This window comes from Macrobrachium nipponense, chromosome 39, assembly GCF_015104395.2.
Source record: "Macrobrachium nipponense isolate FS-2020 chromosome 39, ASM1510439v2, whole genome shotgun sequence".
NCBI classification, from domain to species: Eukaryota; Metazoa; Arthropoda; class Malacostraca; order Decapoda; family Palaemonidae; genus Macrobrachium; species Macrobrachium nipponense.
The window spans coordinates 7,644,500-7,665,076 of NC_061099.1; the positions used below are offsets into that span (position 1 = coordinate 7,644,500).

Here is a 20,577-nt window from a genome sequence, read left to right on the forward strand (position 1 = left end):
AAAGAAATAAAACTGCACACCCAGCTAATTCAGCAAGTTAAAGTATCCTATATTTTGTCAGACAAAAAAATGTATATATATATATATATTTCAGACCCAAAAGCAAAGTTGAACTCATTAACGCCATGTTTCTTTCCCCCACATTTTTTTAATTCTCTCTCTCTCTCTCTCTCTCTCTCTCTCTTCCTAATTCTCTCTCTCACTCGCCTACGCTCTCTCTCTCTCTCTCTCTCTCTCTCTCTCTCTTCTCCTCGCAGCCAACACTTGGAGGTAGTGAAACACAAAAGACATTAGAAAAGACAAATTAAACGAACAGATTTAGAGAGCTGCATTTGCACAATCCGTGGCTGCAATGGACGTGCCATTTGTTCTCTCTTGCAATGCCAGTTGCGAATTACCGCCGCCGAAACTGCTGCTCTGCTTTTTCTTTTTGTTATTATTATTATTTATTTTTGTGTGAGTGTGTGCGTGTGTGTGTGTTCCGCTGCACAAGATGTGATCAATCCTTCCTCGACGACAGCCGGGAGGAGGTTCATGATGATGATATCGACAGTGATAGTGATCTTGATGATGGCAATGGCGGTTATTAATGATGGTGTTCCTCTCATGATAGTGACAATGATAATGATGGTGATTTTGATAATGACAAGGGCGGTTGTTAATGATGGTGTTCCTCTCATGATAGTGACAATGATAATGATGGTGATTTTGATAATGAAAAGGGCGGTTGTTAATGATGGTGTTCCTCTAATCATAGTGACAGTGATAGTGAAGGTGATTTTGATGGCGACGACAACAAGGGCGGTTGTTGAAGATGGTGTTCCCCTCATGAAATTGACAGTGATTTTGATGACGGCAATGGCGCTTATCAATCACGGTATTCCTCTACTGATAGTGACAGTGAAATGGATCAGGATGATACCAACGATGATGCATTAATAGTGATGATTCTGCTGATGACAGCGGCGATAGTGATTTGACATCACATCTGTCACTACGATGATAAAGATAATGAGGGCTCGAAAAAATGATGAAAATAGTGACGGTGATTCACAAATAAAGATGGTGAGGATGACATCTTTGACGATATCACTGATAGTGATAATTCAGAGTATCATGAGATACTCATGCCAGTGTTGACCGGGGCGACTGAATAAAAGTGATGATAATGAAAATGACAGTGATAATCAAGATGATGGTGATGAATATGAGCATCGCAGTGTTCTCTCTCTCTCTCTCTCTCTCTCTCTCTCTCTCTCTCTCGCTGAATCCGAATCACTCAATTATTCTCCTTTCTTTATTTCCCATTTATTTTCCTTTATTTCTTTAAATGTACATAATTATAAGAAAGCTTTTGAAAAACGGCTCGTAATAGAATTTAAACAGAAAAAATAAATCCTCGCCTCGCGCAGCCTATAGAAGAGACGGACGAGCCTTAAAAAAAAAAAAGTCTTAAAGTCTTGAAAACTCTTAAAAGTCTTTAAAAAAAAGTCTTAAAGTCTTTAAAAAATGTCTTAGTCTTTTAACAAAAGTCTTCAAGTCTTTGAAAAAGTCTTAGTCTTTAAAAAATGTCTTAGTCTTTTCATAAGTCTTAAAGTCTTTAAAAAAGTCTTAGAGACTTTACAAGTCTTTAAGTCTTGAAAAAAGTCTTAAAGTTTTTAAAAAAGTCTTGGAGTCTTTAAAAAAGTCTTAAAGTCTTGGAAAAAGTCTTAAAGTCATTAAAAAGTCTTGAAGTCTTGAAAAAAGTCTTGAAGTCTTTAAAAAGTCTTGAAGTCTTTAAAAAAGTCTTAAAGTCTTTAAAAAAAACTCTGAAGTTTTTTTTTCAAATAAGTCTGAAAGTCTAAAGAGAATCAAAGTCTGGGCAAAGGCTTTTAAAGATGAACTGATCATTTGTTTAAGGAGACAGATTTATCTTCTTTTTGTGTGACGGGGGGGGGGGGGGGGGGTGTGTTGAAGGAGTTTGGTGATGCACCCAAGTGGAAAGAATGATATAAAGAAATAAAGAGACATAGAATAGTGAAAATAAAAATGAAAATGTGATAAAAAAAAAAAAGGAATATATAGAAGTCGATGTGAAACAAACTCCGTTTCCACACTGAAGTCTGTTGATGATTCAGAAATTTGATTGATAAATCATTATTCAGGTTAATTTTCATTACTATAAAAAACCACAAAGCAAAAAAAAAAAACAAAAAAAAAAGTTAAGCGTCATTTAAAGAGACTAAAGGAAGTTCATTTTACTCCAACGAATTAAATCTGACAAAGAGCGCAGCTTCTTTTTTTTTCTTTTTTATGAACTGCTGATAATGAAGAGAACGACTGCATTTGGGACTGGCCAAACGGACTGCAAAGAGCAGGGGTGGAGGACTGCAGCAGCTGGCTAACTACACCTCTCTGGGACCCCCCTAACCCCCCCCCTCGCCTCAACTCCTTCCCCCACCCTGGCCTCCCCCCCCCCCCACTCCGAACCAGAGGCCCTCAAATCTGCAAAACGTAATATAAAAAAAAAAACTTTTTCCTTTTTATTCACCAGAAAATTACATGGAATCACAATTACGACACGAAATTTAATGAGAGTAATTTCCTGAAATGGTTGGATGTTTTCCAGCCGTAAGTTTTCATTTTATGATCTCTCATTACCAAAGCGCGCTCGTCCCTGTGACGTCACCAGTAGAGAGAGAGAGAGAGAGAGAGAGAGAGGACGTGGGGATGAGCTCCCTTTTACTTCACACTTTTTTTTTATTTCAATATACAAACAAAATTATGTTTATTATTAGGTTTCACTTAAGGAGATTTTTGTCTCGACTGTTAACAAATTAGGAGATATCTATAGATATTCCTGGGTAAGGTTTCACATTAAAATTATTACTTTTTTTCTATGCTGATAATAAGGGCAGTGAAATCACTTACTATTAAAGAGGTGTGTCTATACAAAGACGAAAAAATCTCTCTCACACACACACAATAAATAAATAAATCTATAGTAATAAATTATATATATATCTATATATATATATAATAACTATAAATATTAATTAATTATATAGATATATATAATATATAATACATATATATTATATATATATATTATAAATGTATGTAATGGAATTAGTATTCTGAAAATTGCTTCACTTTAAAGCACAGTTTGAGTTTATTATATAAATAATATAATAATATATATATATATATTATTATATATATATATATATATATTATCTATATATATATATAGATAAATTGTAATGTATATGGAATAGATTCTGAAAAATTGCTTTCACTTTTAAAGCACAGTTTTGAGTTTATTATATATATATATATATATATATATATATATATATATATATATATATATATATATACTATATATATATATATAGTCTTTATTATTGCAGTTATTATTTATTACTAGTATACATACAACACACACGCGCACACACACGTATATACTATATATATATATATATATATATATATATATATATATATATATATATATTATATACATGCACACACACACACACACACACACACACACACACATATATATATATATATAATATATATATATATATATATATATATATATATATATATATATATTTACAATAGATTCTGAAAATAATTTTCAAAACTCATGGACTTAGAACTATCACAGATCTTAAGGATACCAACGTTTCCTACGAAATACAGAACAAATTACAACTGACCCAACCGCACTGGAAGGGTATATCAAACAACTTCAATTTCCGCTGTGATTTTTCACATGACCAAAAACCACGAAATTTCGTTTATCTGCCACTTCCCTGTTTCAGGATGTGTTCTCCTCACCGAGTAGTCCTTTTTTTCAGTTTTTTTTTCCCTTCAATTTCTTCACAAAATTCCTCGGTCTTCTGACACCTTTTCTATCAGCGATCTTTTCCGAAAATATGGATGTCGATCTCTTCTGAACTAAGGCAAACACATTCTTGCTTTTCTCTGATATACTTTGAATGGTCTCTCTCTCTCTCTCTCTCTCTCTCTCTCTCTCTCTCTCTCTCTCTCTCTCTCTCTCTCTCTCTCTTATAAAATATCATTGGTTTCCCCTCTCACTTTTCGAAACATTTCAAAATACTAAACCTCGGATCTTTCAATAATTTAATTAATACAGAAATAGCAATATCTCCCCGACAACTATGCAAGGCTTTCGTGGGGTATCCTTAACATCACCACTGATAAATAAAGATGTATATATATATATATATATATATATATATATAATATATATATATGAATATATATATATATATATATATATAATATATATATATATATATATATAAATCTGGTCCATACAAAGATAGAGTTTAAATATAAAACGGCCAAATACCAAAGTAGGAAACTGAAACCTGGGCTAAACAAAACAATAACTACACTAGAAAAAAAATAAAAAAAAAATGAAAAATAGAAAAAAATAAAAATAAAACTGAAAAACAAATAGAAAAAAAAATCGAATCCCAAGGACAACATTGCAAACATTCTTATAGAAAATACAAAAATAACATTAAAAAGCCTACAGGGCTGCTCTGTGAGCAAGAGCCCATAGTGGCATAATGTCTAGCTTAATCTTTAACACAAATAAAATAAAAAATAAATAACATTAAAAATAACAACTTTAAAAATAAGAACGAAAGGCCGATGGATGAACCAAACAAAGCTTTAAATGCTCCTTGAAGCACTTGCAGCATGAAATCTAAAAATACCAAAGAAGAAGAAGAAGAAGAAGAAGAAGAAGAAGAAGAAGAAGAAGAAGAAACACATGTGACGGAAGTTAAACTAATTCCATGCTTGCCAGAATCCTCCTCTCTGCCTCTCGCATATTTATGTCCCTGTTTAACCTTCTGGCATTTAGTCTCCGGAAGAAAGAACTCTCTCTCTCTCTCTCTCTCTCTCTTTGGTATTCAGCATCACAAAAGGAGATTTTTTATCTTTTTTCCTTTGCCTTCTCTCTCTCTCTCTCTCTCTTTACACTTTCTCTCCCTCAAGGTGTTAGTCGATTTCTCTTGCCATGTTCCTTTTTTTATCGTTCACATTCATTTTTCCTCTTCGTTCGTTCCTCTCTCTGATATCAGTGGAATGGTTTTTATCTTTTTTTTTTCTCTCTCTCTCTCATTTAATTTACTTTTTCAATTCTCATTTACATTTACATTCATTCCTTTCTCTAATTTTCTTTTTCAATTTTCATATTCCTTTCCGTTCATTTCTTTCTCTGGTATACTTAGAATAATTCATTCTCTCTCTCTCTCTCTCTCTCTCTCTCTCATATATATATATATATATATATATATATATATATAATATATATATACACACACATATGTGTATACAATATATACATATGATGATATAATATTATTTCCTTTTTAATCTTTTATTTTCAAATCATTTCCTCCTTTCTTACTTACTTTGGAGGGAACGGCTTCTTCTCTTCTCTCCCTTCTCTTCTCTTCTCTCTTCTCTTCTCTATATATAATAATATATATATTATATATAATTTATATATATTTTATTATAAATCATAATTATATTATATTATATATTATAATATATATATATATATAATTAATATATATTATTTATTTTTTTTCTTTTACCTTTTCATTCATTCCTTTCTTTAGCATACTTAGAATACTTTCTCCCTCTCTCTCTCTCTTTCTCCGTAGACCAGTTACTTTTGTGTAATCTTGCCTCGTTCTGTAATTATGAATGGGTCCCCCGGGTGTTTACCTCATCAAATAATACAGCACACGTGTAATTCTCCCTATAGACGATATCTCTCCATCTAACGTTAATATTCCCACAGGGACCATGTTTCCCATTAGGTAAGGAAACCCCCTTCCCCATAAAAACACCGGTCGCATACACTACGATCTTTACGTCCCCCATACAAATACAAATTTGAGTTACAGATTCCTAAGATCGTATTTGTACATTCAGCTAAAGAAAAATGAATTTGAGTCACATATTCTAAGATTTTATTTTTCCATTAAACTAAGAAAAACAACATTGAGTCACATTTTCAAAGATCTATTTTTATCATTACAATACAGAAAAACTAATTTGAGTCACGTATTCTAAGATCTTATTTCTCCATTAAACTATAGAAAAATTAATTTGAGTCATATTCTATGGTTTTATATTCATTGAACTAAAAAAAAAACTAAGATTTTATTTTTATTTTTTACATTACAATAAAGAAAAACTAATTTGAGTCACGTATTCTAAGATCTTATTTCTCCATTCAACTAAAGAAAAAGTAATTTGAGTCACATATTTCACGATCTTTTTATCCATTCAACTAAAGAAAAACTAATCTGAGTCACATTCTGATCTTATTTTCCATTCCACTCAAGAAAAACTAATTTGAGTCACATATTTCAAGATCTTTTTTTCCATTCAACTATAGAGAAACTAATCTGATTCACAGAATCTAAAACTAATTTGAGTCACATATTCTAAGATCTTATTTTCCATTCCACTAAAGAAAAACTAATTTGAGTCACATATTCTAAGATCTTATTTTCCTTTCAACTTAAGAAAAACTAATTTGAGTCACCTATTTCAAGATCTTTTTTTTCCATTAAAAAAAAACTAATCTGAGTCACAGATTCTAAAACTAATTTGAGTCATCTAATCTTGTTTTTTCATTAAACTAAGACTAATTAGTCATTCCGAAGATCTGTTTTCCTTCAAAGTAAAGAACTAAATTGAGTCACATTTCCAAAGCTCTGATTACCCCAAACAACTAAAGAATAACAAATGTGACATAATGTAGCCTCAACGGCGAGGAAACTCTTATCATTATGACTATATGGAGATGAATCGTTACTTTATATCAAGATGATGATCTGGCGGACGATAATAACCATAAATAACAATAACAATAACAGTAACAGTAAGTGTCTAGGATCAGATGTTCTTCAATGAATGATAAGGTGATCCGTTTCCAAAAATGTCAGGGAATGATCTCCGTTATTCCGTTTTCTATCTGTTATTCGGTTCTCTCTCTCTCTCTCCTCTCTCTCTCTCTCTCTCTCTCTCTCTCTCTCTGTGGAATATTACATCTTAGGATCTGGCCAGCAGACTCACCAGATTAATTAATCCTGAGGATATGACGGCACTGATCGATATTGTTAGAGAGTACCTGCAGCGGTAATGGTGGTCACGGTAACAGATTTTGCTGGCACGAGCGTGCACACACACAAACATGCATATAAATGTGCGCGCGCGTGTGTGTATGTAGATGTGTATGGGAATATATACATACATATATATATATACAATATGCGAATACCACAGGAAAATGACAGGCAGAAATCCAAGAGCTTTCGTTTTTACTAAGATAATGTCGGTCATTGTCAAGGGCCGACAATGTCATAGTAAAGACGAAAGCGCTTGGATTTCTGCCTGTCATTTTCCCGTGGTATTCGCTTATTTAATGAAGTCACGGGTGCATTCTACTGTGATTTTAATAGTATATATTATATATATATATATATATATATACTATATATACATACAAACACACAATTTGAAATCCCTAAACAACAGCAATCTCAATTAGGTAAGCGATGCTTTAACATGTTTACCTACGTTAAATACGCAGGTTCCAGGCGCTATCAGCACAAATTCTTAAAAATTCCCATTCCCCAGGCTCTGCCGACGAAATGATACATATATGAGACCTGAAGTTTTTCCCGGAAAGTTAATTATGCTACTTATAGTCCAGCATTCTCGCACGAGAAAGAAATGCGCAGGTACAAAGAATGCACGGGGCAGCATTTCTCCTCAGGAATAATGACACAAAAGGTCTGGAATAATACGAGACGAAAATGCGTTCGGAATGGAGTTCTTTCCTAGAGTTTAATTAATTATAATTCTCTTCTTCTTCTTTTTATTTTCATTTTAACTGCACCGCGTAATTATTCCGGGCAGCCAAATCATATCTTTATTCAGAAAAGTAACCTATCATTGAACTGAAAAGGTGATTTTTGCGAAAGGAAGTGATTAGTTCAGCAAAGAAAATGTCCTTGGCCTCACGGGCAGTTTGATTAATTTCGCGTACACAATACATAAAAATATTAGGGGGGGGGGGAAATTCACGTCCAGGACAATCACTCCCTGACGTTGGCAAATGGAAATAGGACATGCCCTTAATTCCATGCGAAATTCCTGCCAGGAATTTAATTCCCATTCTATAATAAGACGCTCTAAATACAAACGCGCATTCACACACACACACACACACTCTCTCTCTCTCTCTCTCTCTCTCTCTCTCTCTCTCTCTCTCTCTCTAGTAAAGCGTTTCCATTTTAGTAGTCTATGTTCCTATACACTTCGTTTTGTGTTGGTGGATTTTCACCGTAACTCTCATCTCTCTCTCTCTCTCTCTCTCTCCATCGTCCTCCCTCCTCCTCTCTCTCTTCCTCTCGTCTTCTAAATCTCTCTCTCTTTCTCAAGCAGTTGTATCATCAGCTTGCAGAGCAATGGCCAAATGGAAGCAGAATATTTGCATTAAACGCAAATGCGATCAAATACTCCAATAGCAAAACCCCTTATTCAGTCACTGGATTACAACAATTTGGAACATATCGGGTAAATGGTTCTGTAGAAGTCGTGACGGATATTTCAAAAGTAGAGTTCGTAGTCTGTTCCTGTATATGTAAAAGATTATTATTATTATTATTATTATTATTATTATTATTATTATTATTATTATTATTATCATTATTATTATTATTATTATTCATAAAAATCTCACAATAGCACGAGTCACTAAAATGGCGAAGAAATCCACAGTGGGGTAAATGTAAATATGTATCATAATATATTTATTTACACTTGTAAAAATATTTCTAGCATATACCTACATTTACACCACTGTGGATTACTTCACCATTATTATTATTTACTGTATCATTAATTATTTTTATTATTATTATTACACATACATTTTCATGGATCGTGGCAACCTTAAAAGCAACGCCTTCAAACTCTAGAGTGAGTCGTCATCTCTTGCATTATAGAACTATTGCTGAATCGTCTTTCATAGGCTTGAGTCTGGATGCCTGAATGCCAATTCAGTCTCAGTTTCCTTCGATTGGCTCAGTTGATTTTAAGCACCAAATTGATTCATTACTTAACTGGTGCTAATTATCTCTGTTCAATTTCTTTACTCAATATCAGCTCGAGTTCATCCCATTCCTGATGTGTGCATATCAAGATGCTATTATAGATTCACATCACCCGTGCATCTGAGGTCTAGGCCAGTCCCGTACGACGCTCTTGATTGGCTGTTGATAAGCCAATCACATGGCTGGGAACTATCAGTCCCTCTCTCGAGAGTTCACATAGGCAGGATGTATGTTCCACCTCTCCTGAGGGACAAGTCTTTCAAAAGTACCCCTCAGGAGAGGTCGAAGATACATCCTACCTATGTGAACTCTCTCGAGAGACTGAGAGTTTCCAGCCCTGTGATTGGCTTATCAACAGCCAATCAGAAGCGTCGTAAGGGACTGGCATAGACATCAGATGCACAGGTGATGTGAATCTACTATAGTTATACAATCAGTAAAGGGAATAAGATGTTAATTATATAATCATGTTCAGTCAATGAGTTTCATTAGGTGATATTGCTTCTCATGAGTGTAGTGAATATGGAAATAAGCTTGTCGAACTTTATAAGGTTATTCTATGCGTATGACAGGAAATAAACATCCCATTATTTTTTCGCTGGTAATAAAATAACCACAAAAATAATTCAAGTAAAGAACGGAAAATTTACCAATCTACAGATCTGACAATGTCTAGAAATAAACATATCTTTATTTCACTGATAATAACTATAAAAATAATTTGAATACAGAACAACAATCTCTAATTACTATGATTTAGACGCAATAACAGACGACGCATGATTGATTACTGTTAAATAATTACCAAAAAGCGAGAAACATCTGTCTCCCATGATTGTAAAGCAAATAAAAAAAATACTTTTGCAATTTCGCTCAAGATATACCGGCAGGAATTTTTTTTTTCTTTTTTAAGCGCCAGCCGCACGGATACATATCATAGTTGTAATTATCAATTTGCTTTTCATTTAAGCTATGATAAGCGAGCCGTATTTATTTTTTTAACTGTTTAGGCTGCGCTCTGCCCGCGCCCCCCCCCCCTCCCCCTTAAGAGCAATGGCGCTTCGGGAATGGTTACGTATGTATCGGAAGATGGGATATATGATTTCACGAATTAGGGGCATCAGCAAATCCCTGTTACCTACACGAGTACCCTGATACACAGACACACACACGTATATATATATATATATATATATATATATATATATATATATATATATACTATATATATATACATCACTAATACATGCAATGTATGCCTCACGATTATTTATGAAACTGTCGCATACATTGCCTACATTTGTCAGACAATTACACGAAACAAAGACACTGCAGCAATATGCTGGTGAATATAACTACAATAAACGTGAATTTACACGTGATACTCAAAGCACTGATAAAGACTCATCATTTGACTCAGCGAAATTATTTTGATATTGAAAGAAATACCTTACAAAGTAAGGGATGAGTCATGAGAACAAAAAAAAAAAAAAAAAAAAAAAAAAAAAAAAACCGCGCATGAAAAACCTTTTCATGCCCCGAAATTATTTTGATATGAAAGAAAGACTTACAAGTAAGGATGGAGTCATGAGAACAAAAAAAAAAAAAAAAAAAAAAAACAAAAAAAAAAAAAAACCGCGCATGAAAAACCTTTTCATGAAAAAAAAAAAAAAAAACATGCACACACACACAAATTTGATTTCGAATCATCTCGGGGTAAACATATTAAAAGCAACAAATCCCATTCCTAGAGGTAATCAAGAGATGAAATATACGCATATATATATATATAATATATATAATATATATTATATATATATATATATTATATATATATATATATATATATATATATTATATATTATATTAATGCTATAGAAAAACAATCAAGCGAATTACATTCCACGGGATAAACAAAATACTTTACGAACAATCGCGCTAAATGACCGCACTTTCTAGCTAGCCGGACTCCATCTCCATTTCTTCCTTCTTCCTTTCTTTCTCTCTTTATTTCTTTCTTAAGAGACGTAAAAGAGGAAAAAAAGGAGCTCGCGACCACTCCCACCTCGCTTGTCCCTCAATGGCCGCCGGAGTCCTTAAACCCTGAAAGTTACAAAAGACTCGCGCGATGGAGAGCCTCCTTTATTGTTTTCATAGTCTCTCAACAAAGCGAGGAGCTGCCGTCGTATTGCATTACGAGGTGGGAAACAACGAGCCACCACCTCTTTTTTTCGTTTCAGCAGGCGAACGTCGGACGAAATGTCGACGACGTCTGAAGAGAATACAAACATGTTTCGATTCTCTTCCTCTGTGACGGATGTAGCGCGAAATTTAATCTCTGGGAAAACGAGTCCAAAAATGCGCCGAAGAAATCGAGTTTTCTGTCCCGTGGATTCAGCCACGGTCCGGTGGTGGCCTATGCTGTTGGTTCTTGTAGTGCTGCCAGCACCTCAATGGCGTGGTCGGTATGATCTTGGCCTGCCACCTCGATGGCCGCGAGTTCGATTCTCGAGCATTCCATCGAGGGGTTAGAGATGTGTATTTCTGGTGATAGAAGTTCACTCTCGACGTGGTTCGGAAGTCACGTAAAGCTGTTGGTACCGTTGCTGAATAACCACTGGTTCCATGCAACGTAAAAACACCATACAAACCAAAACCAAACCTATAGCGCTTCCAGAAGTACTACTATGGCTACTTTGAAGCCTGGATAAAATAAAAACTACTGAGGATAGAGGGCTGCAATTTGGTATGTTTGATGATTGGAGGGTGGGTGATCAACATGCCAGTTTGCAGCCCTCTAGCCTCAGTAGGTTTTAGGATCTGAGGGTCCTTCACAGAAAAGTAAAATTACACCCCATTGAAGACTTAAAGCAATAAAAGACTATAGTAACTAAATATACCGTGTACAGTTAACCAGAATATAACGACACGGCAACAATAATTGATCTTAGGGATAAACGACAAAACGAGAGACCAAATTACATCTCTCAATGTAGACAAAAGTTGTGTTCATCATCATATTCAGCAAACATTTCTCTCTCTCTCTCTCTCTCTCTCTCTCTCTCTCTGTAACTGGTAGAATACAAAACACGAATATTCAAGGAGTACTGTTCGTCTTCTTCAACCCCTTCACCACCCTTGCTCTCTCTCTCTCTCTCTCTCTAACTAATACAGTAGAATACAAAACACGAATATTTAAGGAGTACTGTTCGTCCTCTTCAGCCCCTCCCTATCCCCCCCCCCTTCCCCCTCTCTCTCTTCTCTCTCTCTCTCTCTCTCTCTCTCTCTCTACTAACTAATCAGTAGAATAGAAACCCCCCCCCCCCACTGAATATTTAAGGTACTTGTTCGTCTCTTTCAGCCCTTTCACTACACCCCTCTCTCTCTCTCTCCTCTCTCTCTCGCTCTCTCTCTCCTCTCTACCTAAATACAGTCTGAATACAAACACGAATATTTGAAGGAGGGACTTGTTCGTCATCTTCAGCCCTTCACCATCCCTCTTCTCTCTCTCTCTCTCTGCTCCTTCTCTCTCTCTCTCTAACTATACAGTGAGAGAATAAACAAAACACAAATAGTTAAGGAAGTACTTGTTCGTCCTCTTCAAAACACCCTTCACTACACCTCTCTCTCTCTCTCTCTCTCTCTCTCTCTCCTCTCTCTCATCTCTCCTCTCTCTCCGTCTGCTCTCTCTCTCTCTCAACTAACAGTTTAAGGAATACAAAACCGAATATTAAGAGTACTGTTCGTTCCTCTTTCAGCTTCACCCCTTCACTACACTCTCTCTCTCTCTCTCTCTCTCTCTCTCTCTCTCTCTCTCTCTCTCTCTCCCTCCCGTCCTGTGATACAATTATGAGAGTGCTGAGGCCCATTGGGACCGAAATGCAAGCCAACCTGTACCTCTTTTATGAGCCCAACTCCGAGCAAGCACAGACTTCAAGCACTACCGCTTGTATATCATGCACTAATTGCTTATCAGTAAGTAGGCTGCTTTTATTTTTGCATTTCTCTGTGTTCCATGTAATGTCGAGGAGTTTTGCTGCTAGTTGCATTATTATTCCCCCCCAAAAAATGTTTAAAAATGATCAAAAGGTTCAAAAAGGAGCAATAAGTGTATAAAGTTGTGGTGCAGATGTACGCGTTAAGTGGGTAGATCATGGAACTATATTAATAAATGTTTTAAGTAACAGCTGGTTGTTTCATTTGTCCCATACCTAGAAAAGTAATGTACACTACACTCTGTTTTTTTCCCTCTGTCTATCCGCCTGTGGTGTTTTTGTATGGTAACACTGCGTCCCGGACTTTAGATAGTTACATTCAGCTTACATTCAACGATTATAATAATATCCTATTTCGAATATTAACGGTGTAATTCGCATACAGTAAATTATTAAAACACTTTTCAGTTGCAAATGTACACCCATATATCCTTTTATTTACCTAAAACTTACACATAGCGAATATCTAAAGCCCTAAAGACGCAGTGTTACCTTACAAAAACACCACAGGCGGATGGACAGATGGAAAAACACAGAGTATAGTCATTACCAACTTATAGACTTGATTCTATTTCTTCCAAAGATCAGAAAAATGGATGAAGACGATGTATTTTTTTAAGAGGAAAAAATGTATATCTGTCAACATTCTACCAGAGAAATAAAGATTATATCTGTTAACATTTAACCTTCGGTTTCTCCATGTATAAAGGATAAAAATAAATTCTCAGAATACAGGACGTGAATGTAATATCCAGTTCACATATACACTGCTAATTCTAAGCAATACAAAAGAGATTAAGGCCACCAGTCACTCAATTTCAAAGGATACTTAAGTAAATATACTGCATTGGTTCGTGTATGATAAACATTCACACTTCTCTAAACAGATGGATGGTCATTTATCTTTATTAAATTAATTTCTGCTAGAAAGTTTATCGGTGTATTTGGTTCGAAACTTGGGCAGGACTGCATTAGCACACATTTATTTAACCATCGAAGGAAAGGAATTCTACTTAAGTCCATTAAACAGCAACAATCTTTTTCTAAACTATATTTTTACCTTTACCAAGAAAGAGTAGCGCAATGATTAAAGTTTGTAGATTGAAAATCTTTTGTTCGGCGGTAATTCTAACCGGTCTGAAGCGAGCTCAAGAAATGATTACCTGTTCTAGGACTTAATTCTCCCACCTACCACTTTGCCGTCACAAGTTACCATTCATTATTGCATATCCAAACAAAACACAAACATCTAATATTAATATTATTAATAGTTTCCGCAGAGCCTCCATTTACTTCCATGGCACTTAACATTCCATTTAACTACGTTAGCTATATTCATTTTATCTCTCTCTCTCTCTCTCTCTCTCTCTCTCTCTCTCTCTCTCTCTCTCTCTCTCTCTCTCTCTCTCAAATAGCCATTCTACCATTCATTCACGACCCTTCCCTCAACCACACAATAAACTCGCATTTAAGTCCTGTCAAATTTCCCAAATTGCCTAATCCAAAATTATATTAACAAACGTAATTACTCAACCAGGACCATTTTTGCATAATAAGCATGTGTACCACACAAATACAGTACCGCTACGTAATACCGGAATACTGATGACATGCCAGTATTGCTATCGTTGCAAGCATCGCAGACATCGCTGGAAATGAAGAGGAGGTCCTGTTTATATCTCGACAATGCTGACACAATTTGTCTGCCGTTTTGCTGCTCTTGAGAGGAGCAAACAGTTTCATGTGACTATTCACGAATCCGCCAGGGATGATGTTTACAATGACGGATTGGATGGGAACACGGTAATGGGGTTGCTATTGACAAGTTGCTGTTGACAATGAAAATGCGTGGGTAACGATGGACTTCAAAAAATAAAGAGAGAGAGAGAGAGAGAGAGAGAGAGAGAGAGAGAGAGAGAGAGAGAGAAAACAAGTGCTTATGGAATGAATCGGAGGAATGAAATAGCAGCGCGCTGATTGGTGATTCTCGCATATTCATTTCGATATTATTAGTCTAATGAACAGGTAATCTTTCTTTTTATCACTTGAGTAGGACAATGTAAACTTTGCTTAATGACTGGAAAGTGGCGCCCACTCGCTCAATAAACCTTGACAGTAAAACCAATACATCACGTCTAATCATAAAGATAAAACATTGCCTTCAAAAGCGTGAAACGTTTATTATTATTATATTATTATTATTATTATTATTATTATTATTATTATTATTATTATTATTAATTCAGTAGATGAAATCTACTCACATGGAATAAGCACACCAAAGGGGCCACCGACTTGAAATTCAAGCCTCCAAAGAATGTTGGTTTCAATCTCCCACCGCAGATCCCACACTGCAGCAGTAACTGATCATGACCAGAGCCACTAATTTTTAATCACCCTGGGAGAGACGCGAACCAGCGACGTCTGAGGGGCATGCCAAAACATGTTAATGTGAAAAGAAACAAAATAAATCAATAAAAAATGGAATGGCACACGCTTTTTTTTTTAATACGATACCCGATAGGCCCCAAGTGATCACTCGTCTTTTTAGAGTATATGACAAGAACTAGGTTCTTTCCTGTAGAACCAATGGAGCAACCAGAATGCTGTGCTCACAAGGCACGTAAAAATTGCAGAGAGTAAAGTACTAATCAAATGACTAAACGTTTTCTTTGGCATATAACAAAGCTTTGCTTACAGGTCACTTACAGATGAACCGAATTCCTCTGATTTTCGACTGGTATTGCAAAGAGATTAATGTACAAATCAAATGCCAGAACCTTCTTTTAGTGATATAACCAGGGTTGGCAATGATTAAACCAAAGCGATTCAATCAAGTGATTAAATAATTGAGTTTTTCATTAAAAAAACATGATTTTTTATTCTTTTTTATTTAAAAATTGTTCAAATTTGAAAGTAAACAAACTGATAAACATGGTTTGGAGGTTACTAAAACCTTAAGCATAACTGTGCTGAATCTATTTATTTTGATATAAAAACATTGCAAGTACATACTTTAGGCCAGAACTGAAAACCTAAAAGATAAATCAATAGTAATTCTGTCATAAAATACATTTTGAGGTGAAAAAGGATTGAAAAAATCTAACAAATAAAAAAAAAACAAATACAAAAAATCCAAAAAATCAAATATATCACGGATTTTTAAAATTTTTTATTTTTTTTAAATAAAAAAATCACCAACCCTGGATATAACTAAGCTTTGATAACAGGTCATTTTAAAGATGAACTGAATTCCTCTACTTCTAAAGGCTTCTAAAGTGGTATTGCAAAGAGCTTAAAGTACGAATCAACTGCCAGGACGCTTTCTGCAGGATTTCTCGAAACACTAAAAGGGAATCCCTGTCTGTTATCATTTATCGACGCAACAAATTTCGCGAGATCGGTGCCTAGGCTATGCACTGGTTTCCTCGAGGATAATAACATCAAGATGAAGAAGATTTTTCCGAAATGTTACAAGCATCCGACATCCTTTCCAAAGGATTGATGTAGTATGCGAAAAATATAAAGATGAGAACTGCAACATTTTCTTAAAAAAAAAAGAAAAAAGAAAAATAATAATCTTGTGACCAAATTTTTCATGGGTAAATCCCTAGAATCATTCTGCGAGAAAGTTTGTATAGTTTCACATATACGTGCGCACGCTTGTATGTATATATACACATATATATGCATATGTATAATATATATGAATTTTTATCACATCACCGTGATTCATATACATGCATTAAGCTATACAAATGTCCTTTAATATCTAATTTGCTCTACCTCGGAATTAATATATTTTCATATATGTCAACCGACGGGCAATTTTTGAGTTGATAATAATTTCGTTCTCTCGTGGATTCGAACCAGCGCACAGAGGAGAAATCAGGACTTCAGTGAGGTTACCAACTCGGCCAACAAGTGAGAGTTGGCCGAGTCGGTAATAGCACTGAAGTCCTGATTTCTCCTCCGTTCGCTGGTTCGAACCCACGAGAGGACGAAATTATTATCAACTAAACATTCCCCTTCGGTTAACATATATGAAAATATATTAATCCCGAGGTAGAGCGAATTGGATATTGAAGGACATTTGTAGTTTAATGCAGGTATATGGTGAGATACTTCACCGCCTGCATTTCGAAACAATTTAATATCCTACACTGTCCAACGCTTGCCCCCTCTGAAATAATAACCCTCTTCTCATGACAAGAATTAATATCTATAATTCCTCTACACTTTATTCTCTTCCTCTCTTCATAACCTCCTTACATCATCATCATCATCACTAATTCCAAATCCACGCGCCGCACAGTCTCTCTGAGAAATTCCGTTAATCATGTCTTTCCTGTGCTTTGCCTTGCACGAATCTCCACTCATCTCCAGCCTCCATTATCTCTGGCTCATCCCAAATACTACTCTCCCAGGAGTTGTACAAGGGACGTTTCCAAACCATCTCTGCCTCCCTTTCATTGCTATCTCACCTGTAACTTTCATTATGGTGTCATTTCTAACACTATTTTGCCATCTGACTCCAAGTGCAAACTAGAACTGAAGAGATATAACACATCCCATTGTGGGAACTTCTTTACATACAAGATATGTGACACGTGGAATAAACTGACACCAGAAGTTATAAACAGCAGCTGTGTGGAAGAGTTTAAAAGAAAGCTAGACAAAATTATTCGGACACTGTGAATACACAGTAAAACCTGCTCCTACAGATAAGTGAGCACACGATGTCTCCTCGAATGGACTAACAAGTCTTTGGGACATCCTAATCCTTATAACTCCTTGTAATGTTCCTTCTCAATTCACACTACAAACACAGTCAACCAGCACCCAGCAGCGTCACAAACATCCTTTCCTTCCTCCATAAACTACAGCCTTAAAATGGACAATAATGCCTAAGACTAAATATCCTACGTTCCTGTATTTACCGGCATTCACAACACGCACCGAGGGGAGAATAATATTATTCAAAACGCCTTATCTTCTAGAAATAATACAAAGACTCCCCTGCCATTTAGGTGACATTTACTACCCTACATGATGTACATTTTTTTTTATTACCGAGAGCTCTCCGGCCTCGTACCACGGCGTATTTGTGTTCCAAACATACACACACACACAATGTGTATATATACACATATATAATAATATATCTATATATATATATATATATATATATATATATATATATATAATATTATATACACATTCACTGAATGAATGCATAGATAAAATGAGCTGGTATAATTATGAAGACCATAAGAAACCAAACCTCCACACTAAACATCACATATTTTTAACAGTAATTTTATCCAGAACGCAGTCTTTCTTACTTTACACCTCAATTAACCTCGTTAACTCCTAATTCAAAGGAGTGTCGTACCTTGGGTCACTGTAGAACCGTCTCTTTTGTGTCGCCTTCATTAGAATCATCTTCACAAAACCTCAAGAAGGAGAGGTCAAGACAGAGAGTGAATTAATGTTTCTCCTGAGACGCACCATTAATTACACTATCCTTGCCAGCATCACAATCACGCTTCGCTTTTTTATTTTTTTTAATTTTTTTAATGCAACACAATCACGTCTCCACTTTGTTTTTTTTTAACCTATTATGATCTTCACTTTCAGTCAACACCTGTTCCGAGGAGTTTAATCCCAGCCACTTCAATCGTTGGAATGGAATGGAATGGCATATTGTGTTTAGCCCAAAGGCCAAGCATTGGGACCTTTGAGATCATTCAGCGCTGGAGAGGAAACAGAGTAAGTAGGTATGAAAGATGTTACAGGAGGGAAAACTCAAAGCAGTTGCACTAGGAAATAATTGTTAGGAGAGGGTGGATAGCAAGATGGAAGAAAGATAATATGAATGGAGGTACAGTAAAAGGAACGAAAGGCTTTGCAGCTGGAAGCCGAAGGGACGCTGCTAAGAATCCTTAGTAATGCCTACAGTAAACCCCATGAGGTGCACTAAAGGCACTATCGCCCTACGGGAACTTCAATAGCTGGTTCCTTCGTTAATAATCTCATCACTATCTTGCAAGACATAGGTGTCACTCCAGGGATTCATACTCCTAAAATGGTAAACGTAATATCCATTATAATTCTCCACTGTTTCTTCACAAAGTCCTGCTAATATCTGAATATCATTACTTCAACAGGATATATTCTATAACATTTAACCTTTGGTAGACGTTAATACCAAAATTATATTTGACTTACAGCCTGTCAAGAATTTTCGTTCATTTACGCATTTACTGGAAATCTAATTTACCATCTCCTGCCCTAGAAAGTAAAATATGCATTGAAAGGCAGTGCAATATTATCATTGCATATGATTACCTAAGGATTCACCTGTTTTATCTGTGTGAAGAACAGGTATTCTCTCAAGTAAAGATGCTTTTATACTCATTGCTGCAAGAGTGATCGAAATATTGCCCTTGGAACGAATAAAAGCCAGTCAGCAACTGCCAATGGCTTAAAGTCTGGTGGGCTAAGATAAAAAGCCATTGGCCTTCAAACACAAAGAACGGAAACAAACCAGATATTGAATATAAGGATAAAAAATAAATAAATACAAGAATGGGCAGAGGTTTCTCTGGCGCAATCGAGTTTCCTGTACAGCGAATAATGCTGTATAAATCTATCAGCTGACCTCGCAACGCTCAGTTACTCCCCAAATGCTGTGGAGTAAGGGTGCGTCGCAGCCAAACGCACGAAAACTTAACCTTAAATAAAATAAAAACTACTGAGGCTAGAGGACTGCAATTTGGTACGTTTGATGAGTGAAGGGTGGATGATCGAGACACCAATTTGAAGCCCTCTAACCTCAGCAGTTTTTAAGATCTGGGAGCGGACAGTCTAAGCCTTCTCGACATTTTCTTTCACAGAAAACTAAAACGAGATCATTTGGATCTGCACAGATTCTTTAGCTTCCGCTGCAGTTCACTTTATTCCTTTCACCTTTCGGAAGACTTCCCGATCTCCGAACGCTCCAGAGACCAAATCCATTAACCAAAATACAAGGCAAAAGAGAGAGAGAGAGAGAGAGAGAGAGAGAGAGAGAGAGAGAGAGAGAGAGAGAGAGAGAGAGAGAATGTAAGGTTAGGATAAATTAATAATAAAGGTCTTGGGAACACACAGTACATTATTACTATTGTTGAAATTGTTGAACCAGGGCTGGCATCTAAATGTAATATACCAGGTCTAGGCCAAAGGCCAAGTACTGAGACCAAATAGGTCATTCGGCGTGGTGATGAACGAATGAAAATGAAATAGAACACTGCACGAAGGCATATGCTCTCCATTTGAGTCATTGGAACACACACACACAGTAAATACATTAAATAACGTTTCCAAACACACACACATAAAAGGAATATTCAGATTCAGAGTAAGTTAAG

General features: G+C 35.6%; 2 protein-coding genes across 4 annotated transcripts in view; one reads left to right on the plus strand and one right to left on the minus strand.

Moving 5' to 3' along the window:
* Nucleotides 1-1,881, plus strand: part of LOC135210094 (carbonic anhydrase-related protein 10-like) — a 221,850-nt gene extending 219,969 nt beyond the window's left edge. Inside the window, exon 9 of the mRNA XM_064242896.1 lies at nucleotides 258-1,881. Within this exon, the coding sequence (XP_064098966.1) occupies nucleotides 258-274 (17 nt within the window). The 3' untranslated portion in view covers nucleotides 275-1,881. The remainder of the gene's footprint in view (nucleotides 1-257) is intronic.
* The window catches only part of LOC135210092 (gastrula zinc finger protein XlCGF26.1-like), a 798,432-nt gene that overhangs the window by 248,025 nt on the left and 529,830 nt on the right, over nucleotides 1-20,577 (minus strand). The window lies entirely within an intron of this gene.